Source organism: Homalodisca vitripennis, chromosome 1 (assembly GCF_021130785.1).
Source record: "Homalodisca vitripennis isolate AUS2020 chromosome 1, UT_GWSS_2.1, whole genome shotgun sequence".
NCBI classification, from domain to species: Eukaryota; Metazoa; Arthropoda; class Insecta; order Hemiptera; family Cicadellidae; genus Homalodisca; species Homalodisca vitripennis.
The window spans coordinates 102,150,372-102,165,145 of NC_060207.1; the positions used below are offsets into that span (position 1 = coordinate 102,150,372).

At 35.4% G+C, this 14,774-nt stretch overlaps 1 protein-coding gene across 1 annotated transcript in view; it reads left to right on the forward strand.

Moving 5' to 3' along the window:
* The first annotated feature begins 254 nt into the window (after positions 1 to 254).
* Positions 255 to 14,774, forward strand: part of LOC124367996 (PDZ domain-containing protein GIPC1) — a 53,490-nt gene continuing 38,970 nt past the window's right edge. Inside the window, exon 1 of the mRNA XM_046825264.1 lies at positions 255 to 954. Coding sequence (XP_046681220.1) covers positions 676 to 954 — 279 coding nt within the window. The 5' untranslated portion in view covers positions 255 to 675. The remainder of the gene's footprint in view (positions 955 to 14,774) is intronic.

Sequence of the window (14,774 nt, forward strand, 5' to 3'; positions counted from 1 at the left end):
TGTATTAGCTATTTACTGTATTAAAACATGTCCATAATTTGTAAGAAAATGTTATAAATAATTAACAGTAATTTAGTTGACCACTTTGAGATTTAGTTCTAGCCTATGTAGTAGCCAAGAAATCTATTAGAGGGCAGCACACGTCAGTTATGTAGTTACTGCTGTATCCGGTAGATGGCGTTTGCTGCCAGTTCAAGTCCAGTGATGCCGTGCGGCGTGTAATAGTTTCATTCGTGGTGCTGTGTATTCAAGGTGCTACTGCAGCACCTCCAATCCTCAATTCTCATCCTGACTTCGGTTTACTTGTCTTCTGTCTCGAGCCCAGTGTCTGTGTTGATGTTTATCCTTTCAGCTGTTAGTTTAATCAAAGTATTGTTTCTAGTGTCAGGCGGCAAAACGCGACTCGGTCACAAGAAATTCAATTCGAATTAAAATTTGAAAACTAGAGAAATCAACAACTTTTACTTAAGACTAATTATTGAATCGCAATATTCGTATTTTGACTAGTTTATAAGTTCTCAGGTTCTCAGCGATTAGATAACGCGTGTTCTCGCGGTAAGGTGGCACACTAGATAATGTGTTTGGCTTATCTTCAAGTATACCGCTTATCTACGATAAGATAAAAGTGTGCCGCTACAGCGTCGTCAGTACCAGGCCTGCCCATGCCGACTCAGCATGCCGCTCTTCAGCAGTAAGAAGTTGCTGAAGGATAACCTCAGTAACGGCGGGGTACATCAGCAGCACGACCTGCCGCCTCCCAAGTCCTCCCCTCAGCAAGTCAATGGGGTTGTGAGGAGTCCAGGGGACGTGGCCATGGCTACCGAACATAAGCCGAAACTTGTCTTCCACTGCCAACAGGCCCAAGGCAGCCCCACGGGCCTCATCTCGGGATTCTCGAACGTGAAGGAACTCTACCAAAAGATTTCCGAGTGTTATGATTTTCCCGCCGAAGAGGTGAGTTGATTCTTTTTGTAATATACTTGACTTCCCAATGTTAAAGCAAGAAAATAAAACTCCATTGTTAGAATAATTATGTTTTTCTTTGTTTTTAAACATTTATAAATTGATAATTTTAAAAAATGTTATTTTATTCTCATATTCGACGACAAACAATATTATTTCTTAGTCGGTACTTTTCTTATGTTACACCATTTTATTTATTCATTTACTTGTTATCCATAACATAAATTAATAAGTATTTAGACAATTTAGACATTGCAAAATACTTAAAATTTAAGGCTTTCAACAATTTTGTTACATTAAAAAATACGAAATCTTTACATAGGCTATCTTTTGTAGAGAAGGAAAATATGAAAACCAACCAAGAAAATAATTAATCAACGATTTTTATATTGAGACAGTAAAAGTAAAAAAGAACTCCCCATATATGCAAGTACTCTTTACAGAGGTTATTATTATATATCCTATAGAGACTTAGAATTAGTTACAGTGAGAGAGAGATCTGTCAAACGTGCAAAAACATGGTTCTATTATTCGAAGTAATTGCCTTAAAACATGGAAAATCGATATATATATATATATATATATATATATATATATATATATATATATATATATATTTATATTGTGCAACTCCCATCTTATTAGCGTCAATCAACATTATTCTTTACTGTGTTCTAAGTATACTTAAACTCCTATGTTTGTGTTTGAGCCCTCTCAGTAAATTAGCATTATAATTCAATATACCTTGTACGTTTAGTTTACTTTTGTATTTGTAATTGTATTGTTACAATAAAGATATTATTATTACTTTTTGAATACATTTTTGCCGTTTATTTTGTTTTATCAAGCATGTAAGATGTAATTTGTGGATATGTTATAAATATGAAGTAATGATATCATATAATTATTTATTTTCAAACGTTCACGATAAATGTTTTTATAAGATTAGTAGCCCACGTTATTCAAAAACCTTCTGAAATTCCCTTTTAAGTAAAAAAAAGACCCACACGGTTTCATCACTAGCCATGTAACATTTCACTACCGGTACTCATTTATAAACAATGCTGCAATTGCAATAGGCAGAATCGAGTGGAGGCTGAATTTCACAATAATCCTATTATATCCGTCACCGATAAGAGGTTGCGATATCAAGCCTGGATGTCCGCCGCGTTTCAATATGTGACAGTTACATATCAATCTGAGATTTAATTAGTTTACTGATTATCTATCCATCTTAGAATGGTGCAATCACTATTTGATTGGGTAAATTCTTGCATTAATGTTAGTCTTTTAAGATAGGGTACCTTCCCTGGAGAAAAGGAAGATATAAATAATGTTTTTGGTCATTCTACGATACGCATTTAAATTAATAACTGGAGCTGTCTTGAAGTTTAGTTCACAAAAACCGTTGAATATAGGTTATGAAGTATTAAATTTGAAATCAATGGCAAATCATTCAAAAGAAAACTGAAACAATGTTTGTTGTCCACAGTATTCTACAGAGTGGATTCACGGAACATAACATTACAAACATAATTCAATTCAAAATTTAACATTAATATTTTACAAATTTTAAACATTTCTATTTAAAATCATTTGGATACCTCCAATATATTTAATGGTATTTATTTGTAATATTAAGATATAAGTAGGAAACACCTGTAAATTAAAAAAAAACTGTTATTACAAAACTGATATTGGTGAACAACTTAATATAAAATGTTTTTTTTTTTTTTTTTTTTTTTTTTTTTTTTTTTTTTTTTTTTAAATAGTTCTTATTTGGAAGACGACAGAAGGGGAATAGTAATTAAAATAATTGTATTATTAATAAAAGGTGTAACCATCATAAAGAAAAGCTGAAGTTGATGAGTGAGGATATTATAACCAATCAGCTATTGACTTCATTAGTTGATTAAGAACTCAGTAGACAACAGCCCGAACGCTTACTTTGCCCGTTATTAAATTATCTCTTGTTTAACAGCTAATAATATAGGGAGTAGTGATGTACTTGAAATCAACTGTTCTTATTAATTTAGTTGAGTTAACTATAAGACATTATAAATATCATTGATGTCGTTTTTGTGGAATATATTACTGCGCAAACCGGAGTAAACGCGTGAAAATTATTTATACGTTACATTGGAATTACGTTGCGATTAAAAGTTTATAAACCGTACCTAAAGTGTTTTCCCGGTCCTATACCAAATTTCCACACTCGGCATTGCCTCGTACAGACAACACGATCGCGTACCGGAAAATACCACTTTCAGTACTAGCGATTAAATACAAGACTGTTCACGTCCTCCATTTCATCTTCCGGGCTCTACATGTGCAAGGTTAGCTAGGAGGATACTGAATTTTTCGCAGGACGTCTTGGCAGTGTTTTAAACAATATGCTGATGACAGTTGTTTCATTCACATAAACAGTGGAAACTGCAGTTGTAACCACACCTATGTCTATGTCACTTTGTACGAACCCCATTACTCACCAAGAAACATTACCATTATGGTTTTTAAAAGTCTGCATAGTACGTAAGATTTGAGGTATTAGATAAATTATCTTATTTCGATCTACGTAGGTTCTGCTTCTGTCGTAAGACTTTATCTTTTCTTAGAGAATTCGTAGAAAATCTTAGTAATTGTAGCGTTTTAAAAGATTGCGAAAACCTTCACACTTTGTTTTATCATATAGGCTAATCAATCTTCTTTGTGTGGATTTCAAATAATTTCAACAAATTCTATAGGCTTGATAATTTGACAAGTGGTTTATATGAATGATGATGTAGTTCTGAACCATTTATTTATGTAAGTGCCGACTTTGTAAAAGTCTGAGTCGATGGATTATACGAATATACAAAAATAAATGATGTCCATAAATAAAAAAAATACTAATAATACTGACAGACTACATGTTAGTTCCATTCTGTCACAAATACTATAACTATTCTTGATAAAGTTAATATGCACGCACTCATAACTAAAATGGAATTTTAAATATCTTGATACCATTTTTAGTAAGAATCCATTGCTTTAACAGTTACTTATTATGAACTGATTAAACGTTATTTTGCGTACAGTACATATTTCAACTATAGCTGGCTCAAGTAAATTGTTATGAAATAATAGGTTGCCAAATGTTTAAAATATTGTTATTAACCTAGTAATTGTACTGTTTCATATTCATATACTAGCAGTTAGCCTACCTGCGGCGTCGAACGCAATTCCGTAGGTTTTGCACCTGTAGCCTACAGCATTTCTGGTTTGAGTCAATTATATTTCCGATGACAGTGTGTGCATTCTTCTCACGACCAAGAAAATATGGTAAAAAGTGAATATTTATCAATGTAGTTTACTCCGATGTTAATATTTTTTGTTCCATAGTTGATTTTGCCAAGATTGATTATATAATCTTTTCTGGAGGACAAAAAATGCGAAGAGTTATTTTTACATTAGAAGTACGAACTTTGTAACTAGTCAAAATAACAAATGGCTGAGTTCTGATGAATGTGAATTTTTACAGTATGTAACATATGAATAATGAAGATAGTCCGAGACTTAACTTATTATTATTACAAGTCTGTGAGGCAAATAGACTGTTATTTGCATCAGTATAGAATATTAGTTTCTTGCAATAAAACTATTATAAAAATAACTAATTGCGATCTCTTTACATTATTAATCAATAATAAAGCCAAACTACCAAGTTTGCAATGATGTGTCTTGTACTATTCAACTAAACAATATTTTAAGATAGAATTTTGATTGCTTCCGATGGACTTCAGAGTTATGTTGTATTCTTAGAATGCCAGGAAGCCCCGAGGTTAAATAAAATGTCTACTGCCTGAAACATTTCGTCATTAACAACAGATCGAAAGTAAAGTGAAGCAAGAACGGACTCCTTGAACGGAACCGCTTGTCGGATCTGACCACTACCTGCTTGACGTTGATGGTTCATCGACCGCCGCCGCCGCTTGTTTCTGTCTGCTTTCACAGCCACTGCCTCCGCAATCGCGCGGGAAAGCGGCCGGGGCAGGACAGTGTCCACTGTGCCTGTAAGCAAGCAGTGGACTGACGACTAAGAGTGAAAGTACCCACAGAGTCCCCACTGGTCACGGGTCCTGTATGTTTGTTTTTTTTTTATTTGGTATAAGAAAATTAGTTTACTAATTCACCTGAATTTTAAACTAGCCTATATGTTTCTTCAATTGTTTATTATTGTTTTGGAGGTGGAAAAAGTGAATTCTAAAATGTTTATTAATATAGAGTTTTACTAATTTAAACTACAACGCCTAGTTCAGAGCTTTTTGTACGTGTTAATTATGGTTTAAAATGTAATAAATACTATTTATGGCATTAAATAGAAAGTTTAAAGTATTTACTAAAACGTTAAGATATAATCAGTGGCGTATTTAGGGGGGGGACTATAGGGGCTGTATCGCAGGGCGGCAACATTTCGGGGGTGGCGAAGGTTTTAATAATATATGGAAACAATTCAATTTAGAATATTTTAAAATTAAGGGCGTGTATGTCAAGGCCGATGTACTGCACTGTAGTATACAAAATATTAGAGTTAGACTGTCAACGTTAGCCTGTACTGTATAGGGTGGCAGAAGTAGTGTAGTTTCCGTTGATACGCGGATAAAGAAACACAACTTCAATCTAAAAAGTCTATCAAACACACGTTGGTCAGCGAGAGATGACGCTATCAATACATTGAATGAAGATTGGAAAGAAGTAATGGAGGCACTCAAAAATATTTCCAATGGCGAAACAGAAAAGGTAACAACTCGAATTGAAGCTGGTAGCTAGCTACCTTTGCAAACTTCAAAGATTGGAAACTGCATTTTTATCAATTATGTGGGGAGATCTACTCAACAGATTTAATATTACTTGTAAAAAGCTGTCATCATCTGAGATCGACAACAGTAGCACAAATGTAAGGATCACTATCAGAATATATAAGTAGTATATTTTCTTATATTTAGGAAAGTGGAGCTCTGCCAAAGTCGAAAATTTGTATATAATGAAGATGAAGTCAAGAAAAAGAGGCCTCGAAAGCTCCAACCTGATGAGACTGGAGAAATGAGACCGGAGAAAGTGAGATAACACTTCTAAGCAGAGAGAACTTTAAAATAAACACTTTTTATGCAATATTAGACACCTTATCTAAATAAAGTGAAAATATAAAAGCTGTATACGATGAGCTGAGCTTGATTTTTCAATTTCACATTTTTTTAAAAAAAGAGGAAAAGAAGAAACGGACAGAGAGATACTAACTGACCACTATAAAAATTAGTGAAGCAAGAATGTCCAAAAAGTATTTTTATTGTCTAGCCTATAAACTGTTACCTGTTACGGAGTTCAAGACGTATATGTCTATGTTGATATGAAATTGAAACTTTTTTAAGGATCCTTGCATCAAACTGTTCAGCGGATAGATCATTTTCGGACATTTTACTTGCCAACTTGCAGATTTACGACTCAAATACATTAGTTAGTTTATAATTGTAAAATGTTCTTATTTATTGAAAACTAATCATATTACAGTATTGGTAAACTAAAATATATTACTATCATTTATAAAATGTTAACAAAGATAACAAGATTAAATTGTTTCAACTTATTATGTTGTTTATACCTCTACGTTGTAGTACATGAAACAAACAAGGAGTGGCAGATAGCTGCTAGCCCATGGGCGGCAAAAATTGAAATACGCCACTGGACGTAATATTTCTTCTCTTAATAGTAGCTACAAAAACTTAAATACTGTATAGTAGAACAGTATGATTGTAACATTGCAACATGATGTCGCTAGATGTTTTCAGATCAGGTAGTAGCCATCTCGTAGAGCCGGAACGGGAAACGAGGACATATTGTGCGACTAACAACAATAGACTATATTCCACTGCCATGGTGATTTGATTATTGTTCACTCGCTTCGCTGTCACTCCTCTACACTGCCATTTGAATAAACTGTGCACGAAATCGAGCAATTATACAAAATTAAAAACGAAGCATTTATCTTCTGATTCCTAAGAGGCATTTAGGATTAGTTTGTTATACTCATATTAGTGCAATGGTAGGCACGTTGCGCACCATTAATTTCAGCTAGCCTATTTTAAATAGTTAGTAGAACAGAAGTGAGAAGTTAATACATTCAGCTCTCTCTGGTATAATATTCAAATTTAGGATGCATACGAGAGTCTCGATTAGTTGTTCTGGTAGATAGACTACATTATTAGAGTTCTTCGTGTAGAAACAATATGATTTTGGTCGTTTGTTTATGATGTCAGATTGACTTTTGACTGTAGTATTGTGGCTAATTATTTACGTGTTTAAGAATCCATGTGAAATCAGATAAATGATATATAACTGTGTGACAAACCCAGTTTCTATGTGATATATGAGTCACGAGTATAGTGTAATAAAATTAGTTTTCTCCATACGTTTGGGGCCGACCCACTCCGAAAAAAGCATTTGAGAAGTAGACAGACCTTTTGACAACAATATGTTTGTACTAATTAATATGAACATAATCACATGTTCTGTTGCACGAGATATTTAAAAAAACTAGCTAACTAGTGTGATAACCACATATTCGTACCCAAACATCATGTTCAAGTTCCCTACACATGTTCAAAAACAGACTAGTTATTAAAAACATCTCTTAAAAATGTTTGTCGTGGGTGCATTTTAGGACGATTTGATTATATGGTGCATTATGTACAAAAATGAACTTCCTTTCCCTTTAACTTCCGCATTGGCTCTTACTTTGACTTACTACTTCTGAATTTTACAAGACTCCATGTAAAGTTGGCCAGAACAGCTGTGGTTGGCGTGAGGATTGGATAGATATTGAAAACCGTTTTGAAACAGCCTACCAATATCGTCAAGATCAGAATCTCCGTGGTTAAGAATCCATGTAACACACAGTAGGACTACCTTAGTTGCCATTACTGAGTAGTAGTAACCGAGCTGTTAAGCAGTGAAACTGGATAAACTCCATCTTGCCTAGAAACAAGACTAGACTTCTCTCACCTGTTACATAGTTTGTATTCGTCTTAAAAGACTTACACGCCATTACAACAAAATTATTAGTTGAACTACTATACAGCGCAATTATACGACCAGTTCTAGTTCAAACTACCATTGACCTCAGTTAAATGTCTTATGTCTGTTTGTTTTTGAATACTGTATGTGTTTAAGTTAGAATTTGTGATAGTTTCTATTCAGGATTATGGGTTACATATTTGCGCAAAGTTCGCATCCACTTCTTTCATTGAGCGCACTACTATATACTGTAGTATTGACCGAAATAACGTGATGTTTCACAGTATAGAGAAAGCACGTGTGTTATACGCTGTTCTACAATTTTCTTAGTAGCACCACAACATGAGTTAGTTGCTGGTTATATCGTGCTGTTAGATACAACTATTAATTCCAGCTACACAGTTTACGAGTGAAGGGATTTATGTGTATAACGGGATAAATTATCATTGAGCGTACTACTATATACTGTAGTATTGTCCGAAATAACGTGATGTTTCACAGTATAGAGAAAGCACGTGTGTTATACGCTGTTCTACAATTTTCTTAGTAGCACCACAACATGAGTTAGTTGCTGGTTATATCGTGCTGTTAGATACAACTATTAATTCCAGCTACACAGTTTACGAGTGAAGGGATTTATGTGTATAACGGGATAAATTATCATTGAGCGTACTACTATATACTGTAGTATTGTCCGAAATAACGTGATGTTTCACAGTATAGAGAAAGCACGTGTGTTATACGCTGTTCTACAATTTTCTCAGTAGCACCACAACATGAGTTAGTTGCTAGTTATATCGTGCTGTTAGATACAACTATTAATTCCAGCTACACAGTTTACGAGTGAAGGGATTTATGTGTATAACGGGATAAATTATCATTGAGCGTACTACTATATACTGTAGTATTGTCCGAAATAACGTGATGTTTCACAGTATAGAGAAAGCACGTGTGTTATACGCTGTTCTACAATTTTCTCAGTAGCACCACAACATGAGTTAGTTGCTAGTTATATCGTGCTGTTAGATACAACTATTAATTCCAGCTACACAGTTTACGAGTGAAGGGATTTATGTGTATAACGGGATAAATTATCATTGAGCGTACTACTATATACTGTAGTATTGTCCGAAATAACGTGATGTTTCACAGTATAGAGAAAGCACGTGTGTTATACGCTGTTCTACAATTTTCTCAGTAGCACCACAACATGAGTTAGTTGCTAGTTATATCGTGCTGTTAGATACAACTATTAATTCCAGCTACACAGTTTACGAGTGAAGGGATTTTAATAAATTATCATTGAGCGTACTACTACTGTAGTATTGTCCGAAATAACGTGATGTTTCACAGTATAGAGAAAGCACGTGTGTTATACGCTGTTCTACAATTTTCTTAGTAGCACCACTACATGAGTTAGTTGCTGGTTATATCGTGCTGTTAGATACAACTATTAATTCCAGCTACACAGTTTACGAGTGAAGGGATTTATGTGTATAACGGGATAAATTATCATTGAGCGTACTACTATATACTGTAGTATTGTCCGAAATAACGTGATGTTTCACAGTATAGAGAAAGCACGTGTGTTATACGCTGTTCTACAATTTTCTTAGTAGCACCACAACATGAGTTAGTTGCTAGTTATATCGTGCTGTTAGATACAACTATTAATTCCAGCTACACAGTTTACGAGTGAAGGGATTTATGTGTATAACGGGATAAATTATCATTGAGCGTACTACTATATACTGTAGTATTGTCCGAAATAACGTGATGTTTCACAGTATAGAGAAAGCACGTGTGTTATACGCTGTTCTACAATTTTCTTAGTAGCACCACTACATCAGTTAGTTGCTGGTTATATCGTGCTGTTAGATACAACTATTAATTCCAGCTACACAGTTTACGAGTGAAGGGATTTATGTGTATAACGGGATAAATTATCATTGAGCGTACTACTATATACTGTAGTATTGTCCGAAATAACGTGATGTTTCACAGTATAGAGAAAGCACGTGTGTTATACGCTGTTCTACAATTTTCTTAGTAGCACCACAACATGAGTTAGTTGCTGGTTATATCGTGCTGTTAGATACAACTATTAATTCCAGCTACACAGTTTACGAGTGAAGGGATTTATGTGTATAACGGGATAAATTAGCATTGAGGAGATATTTCTGTAATGTATGCTAATATATGTTCCTTGACGCACAGCCATTTCTAAGCGAATGGTAGAAAACTTGCTAGTAGAGTCGCCGCTATTATTTGATTGTCATGTTGTTTACATGCCGGTTTTGTGGTATTCAAATAAAGTTATGTTATATTTTAATTTCGAAAGTATTATATTGGGAATACATCAATAAACAATACTCGTTATAACAACATCTAAACAACAAATTAATGCACACTTTATATTTAAATTCAAGCAGTGCCAATCGAAAAATGACAAATAAGAAAAAATGTTTGTTATGTCCACTATCTTATAGCCTGGGAATATTGCATTTATATCAGAAGACAGGGTAGTTATTCAGAGGTCCAAATTAAAATAGATGTTAAGGGTTTAAACAACATATGTTGGAGTATTTCACACTAACAAAGCATTACTAAAATTTTAATTACAAATGTTGAGAATATGTTATTCTTGTTCAAAATCAAATTACTCTCATACCTTAATATCCATGAAATAAGCGACGAAAGCTTAAAGCCTTGATTTTAAAATTATACTAGATTCCAGAACACAATCACTTTTGCGTAAATAAGGAGAAAACGTTGATGAGGGACAGTGTCAATGCTCGTACTGTAACAGTTGAACGATGGTACTGTCCCCCAACACAATGAGTCTGTTTGCATAAGGAAGAAGGCAATGTTGATGTGGGACAGTGTAAATAATCGTAAAGTAACATTTGAAATATGGTACTACTCCAGAACACAAGTTTGCATAAGAAAGGGGGCAGTGTTGATGTGGGACAGTGTAAATAAACGTAAAGTAACATTTGAAAGATGGTACTACTCCAGAACACAAGTTTGCATAAGAAAGGAGGCAGTGTTGATGTGGGACAGTGTAAATAATCGTAAAGTAACATTTGAAAGATGGTACTACTCCAGAACACAAGTTTGCATAAGAAAGGAGGCAATGTTGATGTGGGTTAATACTCGTACAGTGACAGTTGGACGATGGTAATGCTGCAGATCAGAAAGACTGATTGCATAAGGAAAGAGGCAATGTTCACGTGGAACTGTGTCAATACTTGTTCAGTAACAGTGAACGATCGTAATGCTCCAGAACACAATGACTCTGATTGTATAAGGAACGAGGCAATGTTGACGTGGAGCTGTGTAACAGTGAAATAATCAATACGTTGTTCAGTAACAGTGAACGATGGCAATGCTCCAGAACACAATGACTCTGATTGTATAAGGAACGAGGCAATGTTCACGTGGAACTGTGTCAATACTTGTTCAGTAACAGTGAACGATCGTAATGCTCCAGAAAAGAATGACTGATTGTATAAGGAACGAGGCAATGTTGACGTGGAGCTGTGTAACAGTGAAATAATCAATACGTTGTTCAGTAACAGTGAACGATGGTAATGCTCCAGAACACAATGACTCTGATTGTATAAGGAACGAGGCAATGTTGACGTGGAGCTGTGTAACAGTGAAATAATCAATACGTTGTTCAGTAACAGTGAACGATTGTAATGCTCCAGAACACAATGACTCTGATTGTATAAGGAACGAGGCAATGTTCACGTGAAACTGTGTCAATACTGTCTTGATCAGTAGCAGTGAACGATCGTAATGCTCCAGAACACAATGACTCTGATTGTATAAGGAACGAGGCAATGTTGACGTGGAGCTGTGTAACAGTGAAATAATCAATACGTTGTTCAGTAACAGTGAACGATTGTAATGCTCCAGAACACAATGACTCTGATTGTATAAGGAACGAGGCAATGTTCACGTGAAACTGTGTCAATACTGTCTTGATCAGTAGCAGTGAACGATCGTAATGCTCCAGAACACAATGGCTCTGATTGTATAAGGAACGAGGCAATGTTGACGTGGAGCTGTGTAACAGTGAAATAATCAATACATTGTTCAGTAACAGTGAACGATGGTAATGCTCCAGAACACCATGATTCTGTTTGTATAAAGAAAGAGGCAATGTTGACATGGAGCTGCGTCAATACTGTTCATTAATAGTGAATGATGGTAATGCTCCAGAACACCATGATTCTGTTTGTATAAAGAAAGAGGCAATGTTGACATGGAGCTGCGTCAATACTGTTCATTAATAGTGAATGATGGTAATGCTCCAGAACACCATGATTCTGTTTGTATAAAGAAAGAGGCAATGTTGACATGGAGCTGCGTCAATACTGTTCATTAATAGTGAACGATGGTAATGCTCCAGAAAAGAATGACTGATTGTATAAGGAACGAGGCAATGTTGACGTGGAGCTGTGTAACAGTGAAATAATCAATACGTTGTTCAGTAACAGTGAACGATGGCAATGCTCCAGAACACAATGACTCTGATTGTATAAGGAACGAGGCAATGTTCACGTGGAACTGTGTCAATACTTGTTCAGTAACAGTGAACGATCGTAATGCTCCAGAAAAGAATGACTGATTGTATAAGGAACGAGGCAATGTTGACGTGGAGCTGTGTAACAGTGAAATAATCAATACGTTGTTCAGTAACAGTGAACGATGGCAATGCTCCAGAACACAATGACTTTGATTGTATAAGGAACGAGGCAATGTTCACGTGGAACTGTGTCAATACTTGTTCAGTAACAGTGAACGATCGTAATGCTCCAGAAAAGAATGACTGATTGTATAAGGAACGAGGCAATGTTGACGTGGAGCTGTGTAACAGTGAAATAATCAATACGTTGTTCAGTAACAATGAACGATGGTAATGCTCCAGAACACAATGACTCTGATTGTATAAGGAACGAGGCAATGTTGACGTGGAGCTGTGTAACAGTGAAATAATCAATACGTTGTTCAGTAACAGTGAACGATTGTAATGCTCCTGAACACAATGACTCTGATTGTATAAGGAACGAGGCAATGTTCACGTGAAACTGTGTCAATACTGTCTTGATCAGTAGCAGTGAACGATCGTAATGCTCCAGAACACAATGGCTCTGATTGTATAAGGAACGAGGCAATGTTGACGTGGAGCTGTGTAACAGTGAAATAATCAATACATTGTTCAGTAACAGTGAACGATGGTAATGCTCCAGAACACAATGACTCTGATTGTATAAGGAACGAGGCAATGTTCACGTGGAACTGTGTCAATACTTGTTCAGTAACAGTGAACGATGGTAATGCTCCAGAACAGAATGACTCTGATTGTATAAGGAACGAGGCAATATTCACGTGGAACAGTGTCAATACTGTCTTGTTCAGTAGCAGTGAACGATCGTAATGCTCTAGAACACAATGACTCTGATTGTATAAGGAACGAGGCAATGTTCACGTGGAGCTGTGTAACAGTGAAATAATCAATACGTTGTTCAGTAACAGTGAACGATGGTAATGCTCCAGAACACAATGACTCTGATTGTATAAGGAACGAGGCAATGTTGACGTGGAGCTGTGTCAGTACTTGTTCAGTAATTGCGAACGATGGTATACTCCAGTACTGCTCCAGAACACAAGCACTCTGCATAAGGAAGGAGGCAATGTTGATGTGGGGCAGTGTAAATAATCGTAAATTAACATTTGAACGATGGTACTGCTCCAGAACACAATGACTTTTGTTTGCATAAGAAAGGAGGCTATGTTGACGTGGAGCTGTATCATTACTGTTCATTAATAGTGAACGATGGTAATGCTCCAGAACACCATGATTCTGTTTGTATAAAGAAAGAGGCAATGTTGACATGGAGCTGCGTCAATACTGTTCATTAATAGTGAATGATGGTAATGCTCCAGAACACCATGATTCTGTTTGTATAAAGAAAGAGGCAATGTTGACATGGAGCTGCGTCAATACTGTTCATTAATAGTGAATGATGGTAATGCTCCAGAACACCATGATTCTGTTTGTATAAAGAAAGAGGCAATGTTGACATGGAGCTGCGTCAATACTGTTCATTAATAGTGAACGATGGTAATGCTCCAGAACCCAGTCACGCTGGTAATAGCTGTTATCACTGTGACAAACACTGATACGTTATCGATGTTCCAAGCCTATATAAGTGCAATAGCTCCTCTGTTTGTTGTGGCTGTTTCTCTAGTAAATTGCGATAGAAATTAGAATATAATTATTACGAGTATATTGTTCTTAGTTGTCGTAGATACAGCTAAATACAGTTCATCCTAAAATCTTAACATTAACGTAATATTCGAACTATCTTTTTCAAGTTTGATTACAGTTTCCTCTTTTTTGTGGCCAGTTAGTTTGGAATATTTTTTATATTTATTACTACATCGAGCTTCTAAACATATTAATAGTTGCGATTCTTCAATTATCACCATTGCCAAATATTTCCCCACTCAATTAATATTTATGGTAGGCCTACTGAATTAAAGCTGGCATGGTTAGCAAGCCACATGTTTAATACTAAAGAATCCACAATATAATTTAAGTAGACCCCATGCACAGTTCTGTAAGCTTGGTGGGCAACTGACTACTGACCAAAGCTATTTCTTTTAACGCTTTCTATTGATATATTCAATATTGCCCATCATCGTTAAAACAAAGAATCGGTTCATATAAAAACCAGTTTTTTTTA